This window comes from Macrosteles quadrilineatus, unplaced genomic scaffold (assembly GCF_028750875.1).
Source record: "Macrosteles quadrilineatus isolate MER2022 unplaced genomic scaffold, UCM_ALF_1.0 Scaffold_5__1_contigs__length_97177068, whole genome shotgun sequence".
NCBI classification, from domain to species: Eukaryota; Metazoa; Arthropoda; class Insecta; order Hemiptera; family Cicadellidae; genus Macrosteles; species Macrosteles quadrilineatus.
In genome coordinates, this window is record NW_026542598.1 from 53611731 (window position 1) to 53628099 (window position 16369).

At 35.0% G+C, this 16369-nt stretch overlaps 1 protein-coding gene across 6 annotated transcripts in view; it reads left to right on the forward strand.

The window, feature by feature from the left end:
- The window catches only part of LOC128996059 (oxysterol-binding protein-related protein 3-like), a 58573-nt gene that overhangs the window by 15283 nt on the left and 26921 nt on the right, over positions 1-16369 (forward strand). For 5 of the 6 annotated variants that reach the window (XM_054421212.1, XM_054421210.1, XM_054421214.1 and 2 more), the window contains exons 4-10: positions 1072-1214; positions 1362-1529; positions 2365-2509; positions 4537-4706; positions 5983-6075; positions 14218-14376; positions 15680-15899. In XM_054421212.1, coding sequence (XP_054277187.1) covers positions 1072-1214; positions 1362-1529; positions 2365-2509; positions 4537-4706; positions 5983-6075; positions 14218-14376; positions 15680-15899 — 1098 coding nt within the window. The remainder of the gene's footprint in view (positions 1-1071; positions 1215-1361; positions 1530-2364; positions 2510-4536; positions 4707-5982; positions 6076-14217; positions 14377-15679; positions 15900-16369) is intronic. The other variant, XM_054421216.1, reaches the window with a different exon arrangement.

The following is a 16369-nucleotide window of genomic DNA, read 5'->3' on the forward strand; positions in this document are numbered from 1 at the left end:
CATAACAATGTTTGTTTCCCTTGTTAATCCCCTTAAATACGAAACTTTAAAGGCTCCCAGGGCCTAACTCTCTAATTATTTCCCTAAAAAGAAAGTTTCCTGCACAACTTCATGCTACGCTCTTTCCAATGACACCAAAAACATGTCAATCGGTTGAGTAGCTTCGGGGAAGCAAGACATTTGTGAAAACTGCAGCAAGTGTGTCTATATTTTTGGAATAGTATATAATTGATGTTTCTTAATTCAAAATAAAAATCGGCACCGTAGTGTTAGTTTAAGTTGCTTTGTTATGATTTGATGGATTTGGCACCCATCCTTCACTGTTATTTGCCTGGTGTATCAGTCACAAAGTAACATTAGATGAATCTTAGATATTAATGAAAATCTATATTTTTTCCTTCGTCCTTCACTTTCATTAAAATTTAAATAAGCCTTATCTGCATTTACCTTTAATTAAAGGACCAAAGTATTCTCATTGTGTCAATTTGCTTGTTTTATTATGCCACATTGAAAGCCATGCAAGAGTTAAATGAGTCTCTGTATGTTATGTTACGTTGTGTCAACTGTAAACCACTTTGTCGCCCACAACAGGTCTGCTCTAGCTTAATTAAATGTGTGTAGCTGTGACTGGATCATCATGTAACGAATCATATTATTTTGTAGGCTTAAAGTTTAAGACCCAGTAAAAAAATCTTTTACTGTCAGAAAACAATTTCCACCGTCCAGCACAGCTGAGGTAGCTAGGGAGATTGGCAAGAAGTACAACTTACTTATTTTAAAACATTTTTGTCAATCGTAAATAGTTACATCACCAAGATACTCCTGAATATTGTTATAGGTTTTATTGCAATCTCTTTGTCCTCGCTTTTAAAGACTTTTCTCATGTGAAAAATTCACACCTTGACCCCATTACAATTTTAAGCTTGTTTCTTTGGTTAAAAATCATTTACATATTAGTACAAAGTGTTGTTTTATTATTCTAAAGTTTATTTTGGTAGGTATTATAAATATTTATACAATCAAACATTGGATTATATGAGAAATTGTTGTAATATGAGTGTTTATTTACAGTTCTCAAGAGAATCAATAGAAGGGGCTCAGAGTGGGAGATTGTCGAAGGTCTGAAAGATGGACAGAGATTTGAAAAAAAGCCTGAAGTTTTCACTGGGTACTTGCACAAAAAACGGAAATGGCCCCTCAAAGGATGGCACAAGGTGGGATGAGAATTGTAAATTTATTTTTATCTGTGTTTTTACATTTCTTTCAAATCAAATCAAATAATTATTCACCTAGAAGTTAAATAGTTTAGTTTAAATGACCAATATATCCTGGTGGTAACTTCCACATTGGACATTTTCCAGAGGTACTTTGTCTTAGACAAAGGTATCCTTGTGTACGGAAAGAGCCCAGGAGACGTGGCGAGAGGCAAGATACACGGATCCGTGGATATCGGACTCTCTGTGATCTCCACCAAGAGCAAACGCAAACGGCTTGACATCGATGCTGAGGAATTCATACATCATCTCAAGGTATGAATAGAATCAGCTAACTTTCTCCTGTTGTTTTGTGTAAGGTTTGATTCATTGAAAGAAATCAAAACGAAAACAGGTATACATTGTTTTCTGGTTTTGGCTAGGAAATTGTTGAGAAAACTATTTTTATGTATTTGAACTTAGCTATAGGTTTAGTCATTACATGTTATTTCTACCTGATATCTTTTAACTACCGTACTGGAAAACTCCTCAATATTCCTGTTGGGTCTCTGATGTCCTTGGACACCCTCACGATAAGTGTGTTTAGTGGTAGTTGAGGGTGTGATATTAACTACATTCAATTTACTGCAAACTGTGGCCAGCAAAGACTACCAAACAAACTGGTTAACTGACAAATTGTGTCTTTTGATTTACATATCTGATTATGCCTAGACCTTACTGTGTTATAGCTAAACAAACCTTTTTTCGCTGCAGTAATGTTGCATAATGTAATATTTTACACAAAAAGTAACCCTAAAAATTGCTTGGTAAGGTCTACAAAAAACACCCGAAAACATGATTTTGGTATGGCAGTTACATTTTATTATAATAGATACAGGAGGTGTCATAATTGTATTTACATTGGACGTCATTTGAAGTGTTAGTTTCCTTTTTTTTACCTTTTTCGATGGAAATTCGATGGAAGCAGTAGAACTTGAAATTTTCTTCGTAAATACAAGTATTCTGAGCAGGATTATTGCATTGTTTAAAAACTTATGTTTTGCTTGTAAAAACCGAGACAGGCCAGAATAAAGATTTAAGTATATTTTAATATCTGTATAGCAGTTCTGGTATGCAAGTGACCAAGATCTCCAACAATGTTTGTGTACAGGCCAAGCAGTACGAAGTGTTCCAACAGTGGGTGCAGCAGCTGAAGCAGCACAGGCTGTATCGGCAACATCTGCTCACCTACGGGACAAGAGATGCTATACTGTCCGACGACAACAAGAACACTCCCAACAACGTCCACCGCACCAGTGAGTAGCATCGGACACTGAATTAGACATCTCATCTATATATTAGCTGTGATAGTTATTGTAACCAAACAGATGCTACAGTTTACAATTAGTCAAGGGCGGTCCTAGACATATATTTTGGGGGGGGGTCACCGGGGGGCCTGGGGGGTATGGAATACCCCCCAGCAAAGGAGGGGGGTCCGGAAAAAATTTGGAAATAACTTGCTAACATGAGTGGGTTTTAAGCTATTTTGAGGACCTAGTTTAATGTCTTCAAGCTTTTCAGTTTATTTAAAGGTCAAAGAAATTTCTAAAAATAAACTTGTATAATGTCATGTTTTTGCATTATTGAGACTTGTGGTTTTAATATCAAAGGAATACCGCAACATTACAACACATTCAAGCACTATTGATTTAAAACACCCTTTCAACTGGTGCCGATGTGCATGCTAAACAGAAAATGTCCAAAATCAGACCAAGATTTCGAACCAGAGAACTTATTTTATCTAAGAAGTGTTTAAGAACTTGCACCCAACACGACTGCATTATACCTGCCCAGTAAGCAACAGTTAACCTACACAAAGTACACTACCCAACTAACGTTGCCGTCGGCGTCCCGTCACTGCTACCATCTGAAGAATTGGTTCTCATTGCTCTAATTTTTTTCTACGCCAGTGCCAGTGGCATTTTACAAGGGGTCAATGTGATAATAAAGTTTTTGTGCAACGTTTTTGTGGTTGTGTGGGGAATTAAATCCGTCCCTTCCGCATAAGTCTAAGATACTACCATTTTGTTGTTGTTTTGTGGCTAGCAATATGCCAATTGGGTTGTGGTATTCTTAAATATGATATCAGGTGCTCTAAATATAAATACTATTTAATATTGAAAGTTTTGAAATTTGCTACGGTAATCATTGAATTACATTACTGTAATTATAAATTCCTAACGCTGAACTCTGATAAATTAATATTCAACTACCTTTCAAGCTTTGACTATTGACACAATTTCTTTTCTTTATCCAATACCCAATTCAAGTTTTCAATCATCTAGGTTAAAATGAATGATAACTTTAAATGCCGAAAAATTAAATAAGAAGAATGCGGCCGAACGTCGATCACCAGCATCGGACACTGCCGTTGCTGTATAGGCTGAAAGCGTCCGTCGTCTGCCGATCTTCCCTACTTTTCATAACGTACGAAAAATAGTCAGACTCGAACGATCCCGAGTTTTAGGTTAGAGTTTGTAATTAGAGTTTCGTTTGCCACAAGTGTTAAGAGTACAATGAATTTCAAATTGGTAGATCGATTTGCAATAACAATTGTTAAAGTTGCCCTGGTATAATAGTTTATGTAGGCTATATAAAAAATATTTTGGGGGGGTCATAACCCCCCTGACCCCCCCCCCCCCCGGGACCGCCCTTGCAATTAGTTTCCTTTCAATTTACTTGTCATAAAATGTGTATAAAATGTCTTGGTATTCAATACAAAGTACAGCAGAACTCCTATCGTAAGAGCACCTATTATTAGGATAGCATAAAAAATTAATAAAATCAACCTGAAAAATTAAGTTTATTGTTGTTTTTTATGATTTATGGCAATTAGTTATACATTATAATGTGTGCTTAATTGTATCCATCATTAGTTGAGTCCATTATTGTAGTGTCTTGTTATATAGATCGGGGATGATGAGTTCTGCCTATTGCCACTGTCTTGTGGTAAGAGGTGTTTTTTTTCCAGAAAAATCCAAATATTTTTATATTCCAAATGGGGTCCGCTGGTACCAATAGGTCCAGATAATTGGAGTAGGTCTACTTCTGTAGTAGAACGATGCTTTCTACTACTTCCTGATAAAAGCCTTTTTGTAGGGACAAAATATCAATTTAATTGTGTTTTGACCCTTTTGTATGGTAAATGTCTGGAACTCTTTTCATCTGTAAGATTTAAGTTGTGAATTCTTTCTTTTTTCCCCATTGCATCCCTAAGCCAAAAGCTCTTGACATACATGTATGCAGGATGGGTCGAGTTTATCAAATTTGGTAATGTGTGTAGAGCTGTCGCCAGAGGTGGGGAGGGAAGTGCCCCGCCTGGCCGCTTGGCTGCTAGAGGCCAACCCCCCGCTGGACATGGCGGCACGAGATCTCACCCAGGCTCAGCAGTCACTGGCTCAACTGGCGCGACTCGTCGAACAATTGGAGACATCATCACAAGCCGATACTGAGGTACCATTGCAGCGTGTTAACTGACTTGTTGTATTGGATTATATTTTGTCATTAAGGATTAGTAAAAACCAGTTTTCACATCGTTTCAAGATCCATAATATCATCTTGTTCTCAGGTAAAAAAGTACCTAAAACATTGATGACGGTACTGCAAAACCCAGCCAAAGCTGGTAAATTACCAAAGAAAAACCAAAATCTTTTGGTACTTTTATACCTGAAGGAGAGAATAAGATTGTAGATCCCAAACACTCTGAACACTGCGTTATTTACAATTTGTAGGCCAATTTAAAATTTGTGTAGTGCAAGTAATTTCTAGGTCAAATGAAAACTACTAAGTTTAGTAAGTTGAATATTCTCTAGAATTTTCCAAGTAAACAAATTAAAGCACTGTACTTGTTGGTTTGCATATTTCCACTATGCCTACTTTCAACACTTCTATTAAGACTATTAACTCTCCTTCATTTTTATTTTTTTCACAGAAAAAAAAATATTAAAATACATACAGAACCAAGGAACTTTCCTAAATTGCTTTTGTCAGTTACAATTTAACAATTTACTATAATCTAAAAAAAAACCAAATAACAATTTTTTATGTAAATTTTAAGTAGGCCTATCAGATATGCATTGAAACAAATGGAATCTGTTCTATATAATCTTACCAATAAACTGAAAAACTACAAATACTATACCTATTGTAAAAATACTTTTAGATCCTCTTGTATACAATAGTGAGGGATTCGATTGGTCTTTTCTTTTAGTCATTACAGTAGGACTATTTTAACCCCTATACTAGGGACCACGAGAGTCTGCAGTTGGCGGCAGCCAATAAAAAGACTGGACTAGTGCGACGTTGCAACATCACCCATTCCCTACTTTTTGACACTAATTAAAATATACTAAACAATATTTTCAAATCAGCTGTTGTTATTAGATTTTGCAATACCGTACTGTCCTCATTGGCTCCTTCAAAGTCACGTGGTAAATAGGCTTCTCCCTCAACTGCAGACTATCGTGGACCATACTGTAGTTCCTTATCAAATCATCTGAAATTTAAAATGATCATAAAAAAAGATCATCTGAGATTTAAAATGGTCTTCAAAATTCCAACGTATTAATACCATGAAATTAATAATAATAATTACTTGTTTCATACAGTAAATGGTCAAAGTCTGTTCATTTTTACTACCAGTAACACATTTACTATTCTATTAAATAATCTAGAACTATTTTTTAATGTCTCATAAGGTTTAAGTTTTTTTTTTTGTTTTGGTGCACAGTTATTTAGAGTGCCTTTGACGAGAAATTTCAACAGTTTCCGAGCAGAGGCGTGGCATAGGGTGTCGGGTGGGTTCAGGACCACCAAGCGTAAGGCATGCACTTCAGTTACGGGTGGACCCGGTAGTTTGGTTTTATGTACTACACACATTGACTATAGATACTGGAGAAGATGTTCCATTTACCTGGCTCAGCTGTGCATGAAGGGAATTTAGGTTAGGGCTGTTAAATTAATTCACTTAACTTTCAGAGCACTGGATATTTTCTCAGTCAGAGTATACAATAGTTGATTGGACAATAGACATTGATTGGACTCTCAGATGGTGATTCATTATGTATGTTCACGTTTACAGTTGAGGAAATTGGGTGTATTACTCACTTGTATACAGCTTGGATCTAATAAGCCGAGGCATTAAATGCTACATGGAGGAGAAAAGTAGTGTTGCTCACCATCCTGGTTTCTCCAAACCTGTCTAAGTTTTTAAAAGTAGTGACTCCAAAAAAGGATGCAAATTGTATCTCAGTACTTGCATAATCACAAATCACTCTCAGTGGGTATTTAACATAAACAGGGTCTTACTTTTTCAACAGTAACTGTCCATCCACTGCACTCATGGTACGTGTCACATTCCTATGAGTATCTTCTGAGCCACTGCCATGGTGGCTTTTCATTATTCTAGTTTCAACGTTGATCTTTACTATTTCCACTACCTAGCAGACATGACAACAAAAAATATTTTATTAAAAAAATGTGTTCCCAACAGGCACAGCCTATTGATGTATTTGGAATGTGTTTTTCAGTATATCAGCCCAATAAGACGGACGCGTTGCAGAAAGTCAACAGTCCCGGAAGGTCAAATAATTTATACCTGTGCCGCTAGGTCAAAAACTACAATGTTTGCAGTGTCTGTAGATCAAAAATCCCAGTAAGTCAAATAGTACAGTCCGGGCTAAAAACGTAGTCTATGTTAAAGCAATTGACTTATTGGGAATTTGACCTAATGCAACAGCAGTTTTAATATAACGAAATAAGATAAAATATAAGTTCAGTTTCGCTGAGTCAACAGTGCCGGAAGGTCAAAAGTATAATCTGTTAAAAAGAGCGATAGTCCTCTCGACGCATGACTTCAATAATTTCGTGTTTTGGTGTACTTAAAGTTGTGCTAAAATTTTGAAAATTGGCACAGAGCTTCTTGGTTAGTCCTACTCGATGACAGTTTTGTTGGAACTTTAATTATTTACCAATCTAATTAATAAAAATTGATATGTATGGTGAAATATTTTTAAATCGTGATTTCTAACATGAAAAAGTTAGCATGCGAGATTTTTATTTGTTTTTGGGTTAGAGATGTTTTGTCTGTGGCAAAGTTGTAGCTAAAAGTGCGATGCGTAAAATATATTTTTTTAAAAATTTTTTACAATAAGTGGTTCAATAGATAACTTTGGTTGAAGAGGACGGCAAATTTAGCATTTCGCAACGCATGGAAAGAACTACATCGTACGATGCGACTGCTGAGTGGACTTTTAATTTACAGTTCTAAGGACAAGAAAAAGATGAATATACAGATTACCAGTACATTCATATCTATATAAATAAAATTAGAGTTTTGTCTGTACATTGCTTAGAATAATGAACTTTTTGGTTATTTTTACATTTCATAGGTCAGAGAAACCGAATCAAACCTTATCTCAATTTCTGTCTGTCTGTCTGTCTGTCTGTCTGTCTGTCTATCTGTCATTCTCTTGGTAACGCTAAAATACGCACTTTATTACAACTACTCCTCAATAACTATAGCACTGTCCCGCCTGAAACTTATTTTCCAAATACTATACATATATGAGATGGTTTTAGACGTATTTCATCGAATATGAGACAGTTAGATATTTAACAGTAAACCCTTGAAAATCAAGTTTTTGTCGATTTTTGACGTGGAATTTCTGGAAGCCCATGTTAACCTTATGAGAAATGAAATTATTGAATCTTAACAGCTGTTTCAATTAAACAAGTTGGTTCTGTTCTGTGATGTTCAATAGCATTAAAGTTACAAGGATTACCAACAGGGTGCAGCACTAGCACTATTATTTCTTTTACATTTATGACAACAGCTAATTTGCAACCTGGAGGCGAGTGAGCGTAGCGAACGAGCTAACCTGAAGGCAAGTGAGCGTAGCGAACGAGCTAACCTGAAGGAAAGTGAGCGCAGCGAACGAGCTCCAACATACAGGTGAGTGAGCGTAGCGAACGAACTTCAACCAGGACGTGATTGAGCCATGCAAACGAGATCAGATAGTAAAAATAAAAGTAAGCCTACCGTTATAGGATCGACCGGCAGACACAGAGGTAATTTAACCTTTTATTGATTGTCATACCGATCCGGAACAACAAAAAACAACATAAAATGAAGCTATGTATAATAGTTTGGCCAGCATATCTTAAAATATGCAAACCAACTGCTGTTCTTTATATAAGAAGGTTTCAACTGAATATTATAAGATCCCCGTGCGTAGAACGGGTACACAGCTAGTTATATATAAAACATCTTTCTGTATTACCAGCTTACATTTTTCACTTACATTAATAAGAATACATCATAAACAGGGTGTTAAAAATAAGCGGAGAGATACTTTACCTAGTTAGTAATTCCTTGGGTCAAAATAAACAGAAAATGAAGGATAAGATTTTTTCCAAAATCGTTTCGTTAACCAGATATCCGCCATTTTGTATTTTTTACATACCGTATTTATCTTTACACTTTTTCAACCGATGTCTATGAAACTTGGTATGTATGTTAAGGTAGGAGAGACCCATGTTATAAAAAAAGATTCATCTCGATTCACCCTAAAATTTCTACATTTAACACTTAACTACAATATAATATACTTTACTACACCACAATATTTACGTATCACCATAAATCTTTAATAAAATAAAACGTTAACATTTTTAAAATTCAAAGTAAATCAATATAATCTTTCTTTTTTGAAAAATATAGTAAAAAAATAAGGCGAAAATAACGACAGGCGAGTTTCGATCTGGGTGTTTACGGTTTGAACCTAGGAGGATTTAACATTAATTAACATTAATGTTTAATCCCCCTAGGTTTGAACTAATTGAGAGGAATACATGAAACCGAAGGGGGGAAGTAGCAAAAAGTGCACTAGTACTTACTAGTGTCCAATTACAATTTGATGGATTTAACCAAAACCTTTTCTATTTCACTTATTTTCAGCTGTTAAATTTCAAACGATACGTTTTAGCTACATCATTAACATTATTATCATCATCATCGTTTGAGTTTGGGTTTGCGGCAATGTATTTTTATGTATAAACCCTTTAATTTGATACCTACCAAACTTGACCTCTGCTGCTATTAATTGACTGCTGTGTCTAAGGATTACGTCGGCCTTAAGTCACTAACAGGACAACAAGATCGCTCCACTCATCACACACTCATCTCCATTCATACTTGGCTTAAAATGCATACATTTGTATGGTCGCCATTTCAAAAACAAGTAAAATAGTATTACAATTATATAAGAATTTTGTCTTAGTCTTTGTGGTCCATCCCTCTTAAGGGATAAAAAAGTGATAATAACTTTTCAACCATACTGTATAACGCCAACACGAAATTTTTCCGTTGAACTCCTTCGCATTTCTTAGGCGATTTTGACCATTCATGTCTCATTAGAGAGAGCGTGTCACGTAAATTTGCAGACCAACCTTACATTTTTAAATCCCTTGGGCTCAGCCCCAGCGGCTCATGTTATGAACCCATGCTATGCCTATGAAGAACATATTGATTTATTTATATTAGGATCAGCCCAATTAATTGCTGTTATGCAATTCAAGGAAATAATGTAGGCTACATTATTAACATGTTACTGATTTGTTTGAAATACTATATTTACTATTTCAATTTGGGTTTGCTGGATAATTTAATCCATTTTACCAAACAATAAAAATTAATGGACAAAGTACTATACTTCATGAGCAATCATTGAAAGGACCGATTGAAGTCCTCATCAACCAAAAGAATGCCTACTAAAGCAAATAAAATTGAGACGAACATGTAATGCACAAAATCAGATGGTTCTTAAGTATGTGAAAAAATGTATCGCTATTCAAAAACAGACGGAAAACTTGTAAACATATTCGTGACAATGGGTGTAACCATGTTACATGGCTACATTATCAATGACAAACGTGGACAACCTTATACGAGTGTGAGTAAGTCCGAAAAACTCTAAAAAACAATAAGCAATAAATTGCAAGAACCGTTGCGCCGTTGCTTATATCATTGGGTATACACGTATCCACTGACTTGTATACTCAATGCTTATATCGAACTGTTATATGTACATCGTGAGTTGTTCCATTAGTTGTTCCATTTAGTTGTGTGTCCATTAGTATAATATTTTAGTTGACTCTTTTAAAGTCGGCGGAAATTGTGACTGTTATTACCCTTGAAATAATGTTTGTGTAGTACTTTGCAATCCTACCAATGCTTATAGAATCATACGATTACAATTTTCTGGTTAGAATATGTCGCATAGAGTGGTGACTACTGTATATTTTTGGTTTGCTTGTAAAACAAGATCAACAAAGATTTTCCATCGACTTAAACAATACGATACTCCCAAATTGTTCATTGCAATAACAAAATATCACACAGTTTGATGAATATTTGTGTGTAAACCACATACAGTACACCTGTATTCTATCTATTTTACCTTTTATTTTTCCAACACTTTATAGAAAATCACACATTACGTGATCGGTGAAGAAAGGCTGTATCCCATGTGTTTTATAGGTAAAGAAGACAAGGGCGGTCCTAGACATATATTTTGGGGGGGTCACCGGGGGCCTGGGGGGTATGGAATACCCCCCAAAAAGGAGGGGGGTCCTGGGGTTCCCCCCGGGAAAAATATATAAATAAATAAATATAGGCTATACAGGGTGATCAACTCAAGGAGGCCACCATTGGGATATCGGAAACGGTAAGAATTAGAGAAAACTCAAAATGGAAGACATTCCTTTATTTTTTGTGGCAGTTAAAAATATGATTTTAGTTTTTTGAAATTCAGCCACCATTTTCCAAAATGGCGGCCAATTTTGAAATTTCTTATCGAACCCTATATTTTATCATGTTTTCGGATAGAATAGGCAATTTAAAAACTTTTTTATCCTTGAAATTTTTTCGATAAACCCACTCGTCTAGGAGTTACCGCCTATGGAAAAATGACTTCCGGTGTACATATTACATCATGTAGCTCCTAAACAAGTAAGTTTATAGCAAAAATGCGAGGAGTAAAAAAGTCTTACAATTGCATCCACATTCAAAAAAGACCATAAAATTCATAAAAAATATGAATTATATTATTTAAGAAATGGCAGCAAACTTGAAAAGTGGAAAACTTTTTATTTTATAGTCTTTAAGGAATGTAGATGCAATTCTAAGACTAATTTACTTTTTGCAATTTTGCTCTAAACTTACTCGTTTAGGAGCTACATGATGTAAAATGTACACCGGAAGTCATTTTCCCATAGGCTGTACTCCTAAACGAGTGGGTTAATCGAAAAGGGTCAAGGCTAAAAAAGTTTTGAAATTGCATATTCTATCCGAAAACATGATAAAAAAACTAAAATCATATTTTTAACTGACACAAAAAATAAAGGAATGTTCCCCATTTAATGTTTTCTCTAATTCTTACCGTTTCCGATTTCTCAATGGTGGCCTCCTTGAGTTGATCACCCTGTATATATGAATTTGAACGGATGATGTTTTTGGCCTCTAGGGAGCTCAAAACGAAAAATGAAATCGGTCCCGGGTCCAGGTGTTACCATAAGTACTACGGTAATAGCTTATTCCCTATATGGGAAATTCTCCAAAAACCTAATAGTTATAAAGAACAATATTACATTCAACCAGCTGTTAGTTAAAACAAATTATATGGGACTAAAACAAATCGATGATTACAAAGATTCCTTTAAAAAATAATTTGAACATCCTTTTATTTTACTATGCATATTTAATTAATCTGCCATCCTCATACCTAAGAATTGAATGTATCAATGGTCAGCATTACACATAGTATAAACAAGTCAACTCTAATTATATCTTTAAATTTGTTTCCAAATGCTGAATTTGTGTCACAGATGGAATGTTTACAGCTGTTATGTTAAGCAAATTATATTGTACTAAAAGCTGGCTTAGAAGGTTAGCGTCGGCTGCTAGACTTTTTAAAAATAAAACTTAATTTCTAAAAAACTGGGACCCTTAATTATAATTATGGCTTTGACATTCCCTAGTTCTCAAAATTATCTTTCTTTCAACACAAAACTAATGAAAATCCATCGTCTGGTTGATTCAGAATCGTGAAAAAATCCCATTTACGTTTTAATAATATATATGATAGTTTGGACAGGTTTCAACCCTTCCGAGGCGTAATACATTTACACAGTTTATATGTAGACTACATTATAACTCATAAAATAGTTCTACAATTAAATGGATCTCCTTTTACAAACGTATATAATAACCAGAAATTTTCAGATCGTCCTTGCGTGTATTTTATGCCACAAATTTTGACGAAAGGCTTTTCATTACATAAACTATACCTATTTACAGTGTTGACCAAACAGTTGGCAAGAAGCATTAATAGATAAGCTATGTACCAAATATGATAATTTTAGCTCTATTCTAATTATGACAAAACACGAAGTAACTAAAAGCGAGTTTTGTTGGTGTAGTAAGCGTTGCAGGAGGTCTACTTTACACTGAATCGAATCGACGTTTTGTTTTATTGCTTTTGATCTTCCGGCACTGTTGACTCAGCGAAACTGAACTTGTATTTTACCTTATTTCGTTATATTAAAACTGCTGTTGCATTAGGTCAAATTCCCAATAAGTCAATTGCTTTAACATAGACTACGTTTTTAGCTCGGGCTGTACTATTTGACTTACTGGAACTTTTGATCTACAGACACTGCAAACATTGTAGTTTTTGACCTAGCGGCACAGGTATAAATTATTTGATCTTCCGGGACTGTTGACTTTCAGCAACATTCCCCAATAAGACAGTTTGAGTCACGTTTTATTTTGTTGAGTATAGTAGAAGTGTGGTATTTATCGAAAGACCCATCCACCACATGGTTGACTACTGCATTTGTTTTCTTTTCTACCTGTTTTGGTTTTGTGTGGTAATTATTTTGAACTAGATTCAGTGTATAGGATTCATAAATGATCTGAGCTTTTTTTATACAATGTAAAGTTTGTTTGGATTACTCAGTCAAACATTTTAGAGACAACAAATCTTAAAGAGTATTCATTGCTAATTTAGAATGGAATTGTAAAGTGATAAAGGAATGCATGGTCATACAGTTTAAAATTTATAATTTAATTAATTTTCTATTCATAAAACGATAACACTAACAAGTCAAATGGGCCTACTGGTACTTTAATTGATTGATGGTGAGTCAGGCAATGCAGTATTTCGTGTACTATTCTGTTCCATGTTTGTTAAAGGTTAAATATTGATTTTATATGAAGGAGGCATTTAAAATTTGTTTAAAATCTTTGGACAAGAGCTTGAATTAGTACAACATAATAAATACTAAAAAGTAAACGTTAAGTAAACATTTTGATGGGCCGTAGAAACAAAGATATTTCATTCAACTACGTGATCTTGGTAGATGTGCAGAGTTAAGTTTTGCAACTATATATGTGTAGTGTAAGCTATAAATAAGTTAGGAAGTGACTTGACTTCCCTGAAATACAAAACCAATTCCTCATTCATTGCCGGATCTCTGATTGTCCAAAGCAACAATATGAGTGATCTTAAAATTGACCTGTAGATGTCTCACTACAATTTTACATGTGCTATTTTATAATCGCTTCTGAGTTTAAAATAATGCTGTGTTTGTTTTGATTAAAAACCAATTTTAGTTCTTTGGTATTTTAGTCTTAGTATTTTAATTCAAATTAAAAGCCAAACTTACATAAACAACCAAAGTTCTACAAACATTTCAATCTAGTTGAAACTTGCATAAACAGTTTTTGCTGACTGAAAGGTATATGCTCTCATGAATGGCACTTATTTCAAAATTTATTACCTAAATAAATTGGTCTTATCTTTGAAAGGTTTTAAGTGTCACTGTTTTAATATTAAGAGTAGGCATGTTATTTAGTTATTATCCCCTATATGGAAGGTTTGTGATAAAGCATTCTGTCTCACAGATGAGTGCGTCCGACGGCCTCTCACCCAATGTCAAGAAAGACAGGCGCAAGTTTGGTTTGAGGAAGAAGAAGAGTGGGAAAGGCAGCTCTGTGGATCTTAATGCAGGTTCTAGTCCCAACAAGACCACTGTAGAAAATGAGTCGTCTTCTCCACTCTCGGTAAGTTGGGTTGGGAACTCGATGCAATTTGAATTTTCATCTATTCACATATTTGGCGTTGCTTGATGGGCCATTTTAAAAAGGTTATGAAAGGAATTCAAGAAATGTTTGGCTGATGTTAATTATTTACTTGCTAATATTTAAAAGACTAAAGATTTCTAACTTTTCTGTTAGTTAGGACAATCACAATTATGACACCAGACACAAAGACTAACTTACTCAACATACCCTAGAAACAAAAAATTTTCTTTAGACTGAATGAAAAATATAATGTGTAACGCGAGTGCTAAGTGTCTTTGCTGCACTCGAGAAACTTTCCACACTCACCTGTGGCTTGTGCGTAAACATTTCTGTCATGTGCAACAAACAGTGTTTCCACACGACCAAAAAAATAATCCCGCTTACTGGGTTGAGAAATCCCGTTTTATCCCGCATGATTTTTTTGGTACAATTCCTTGTATTAAACTTTACGTATCATTTTTATAAGTTGTTTAAACATCACTATTATATTTTGCTACAGTATTTAAACAATTTGAGTTAGTTTTTCTCTAAAATTGAGTAGAAAAAAATATAAATACTCGTCACAGCCGAAAATCCCGTTTTATCCCGCATCCCGTTTTAATCCCGCTCAAGGTCTAAAAATCCCGTTTTCGGGATAATAATCCCGCGAATGGAAACACTGGCAACAAAGTGCCACTTCGCAAACTAGCTACACAAATAACTCTTTCAGCTGGTTCTTCTAAAGTTAATTACAAACCATTCTTGTTCGTCTGGTTCTTGTTAATATTTTTGTTTTGTTATACTAACACTATTCATGTATATTGTGTATGTGTACTCAGATTCTGGTTCTGATTCTTAATAAGTATTCAATATATCAGATTTGATGATGATTGGTTTGGAATTTTTACTTACAAACTTAATTACTGACATTCTCGAATGGCGGAGTTGATCCAATGGTTAGAGCACAGTACTTCTGCTCGAGTTCTAATCTCATTAATCAGCAATGAATGACTGTGTGATGATGCCATCACCTGATGGTTTGTTCCACCTTTTTAGGAAAAAAATTTGAAAACATTATTTGTTTAGAAACATTTGGTCAATTAGGCCAGAATTTTGTATTTGAGCTCCAATCAATTACTACAACTACCACTACAATAAAAAAATTCCATGCAATAAAAAAAATAATACCTTTGTGTACATTTACTGTCTCTTTGTGCTAAAGGAAAAATGACTAAGCCATCCATAGTTCAACTTGTTCGTTCACTCGTTCGTCTTACATGACACACGTTTGTTTGATCCACAGACTTGTTCGTGCAGTGGTGGTCTCTCCATCTCAGCAGTAGGGGCAGTGCTTAGTAGCAGCAACCCCTCTCTGACCACGGCGGGGGTGGGGGTGACTCGGCCACAGTCACTCCCTGCCGGGGATCACTTGTTCCCTCCCCTTCCCCCCACCACTGGACTTCCTGCCATGCAGGCCCCTGACAACCAGCTGCATAGCGACTACCTCGTGCTGGCCAAAGAACGTGAGTTTTAATTAGTTTTATGGAATTTATTTAGCATAATAGATGTGTGATTAACCTAACTATTCCTAATTGTGATTGGGTAGTTAACAGAATTTGTGTTTACTTGATAATCTCGTGGACAATTTTTTGGCAATGTTGTGATTATCTCCCTGATCACAGCAATATTGTGCATTTTTGATGATTCATCTTTACAGACGCTCTCTGTGAACATGGTAATATTGCAAGATTTTTTTCCTAGAAAATTTCAAAATCATTCTATTCCCACTATGAAAACTGGACAAAGAAACATCTATGTTTTCATGCATTGACCCTAAAATTTTGAAATCAATGTGTATTAAAACAATCTTGGAGTAAATTAATAATTAATAATTTTTGGATGGCTCAGACTAAAATGGGTAGGATGGGTGATTTTTTTGTGAGTTGCACATAAAATCTGACATTTTGTTACTTTTTGCTTACCACTAATATGT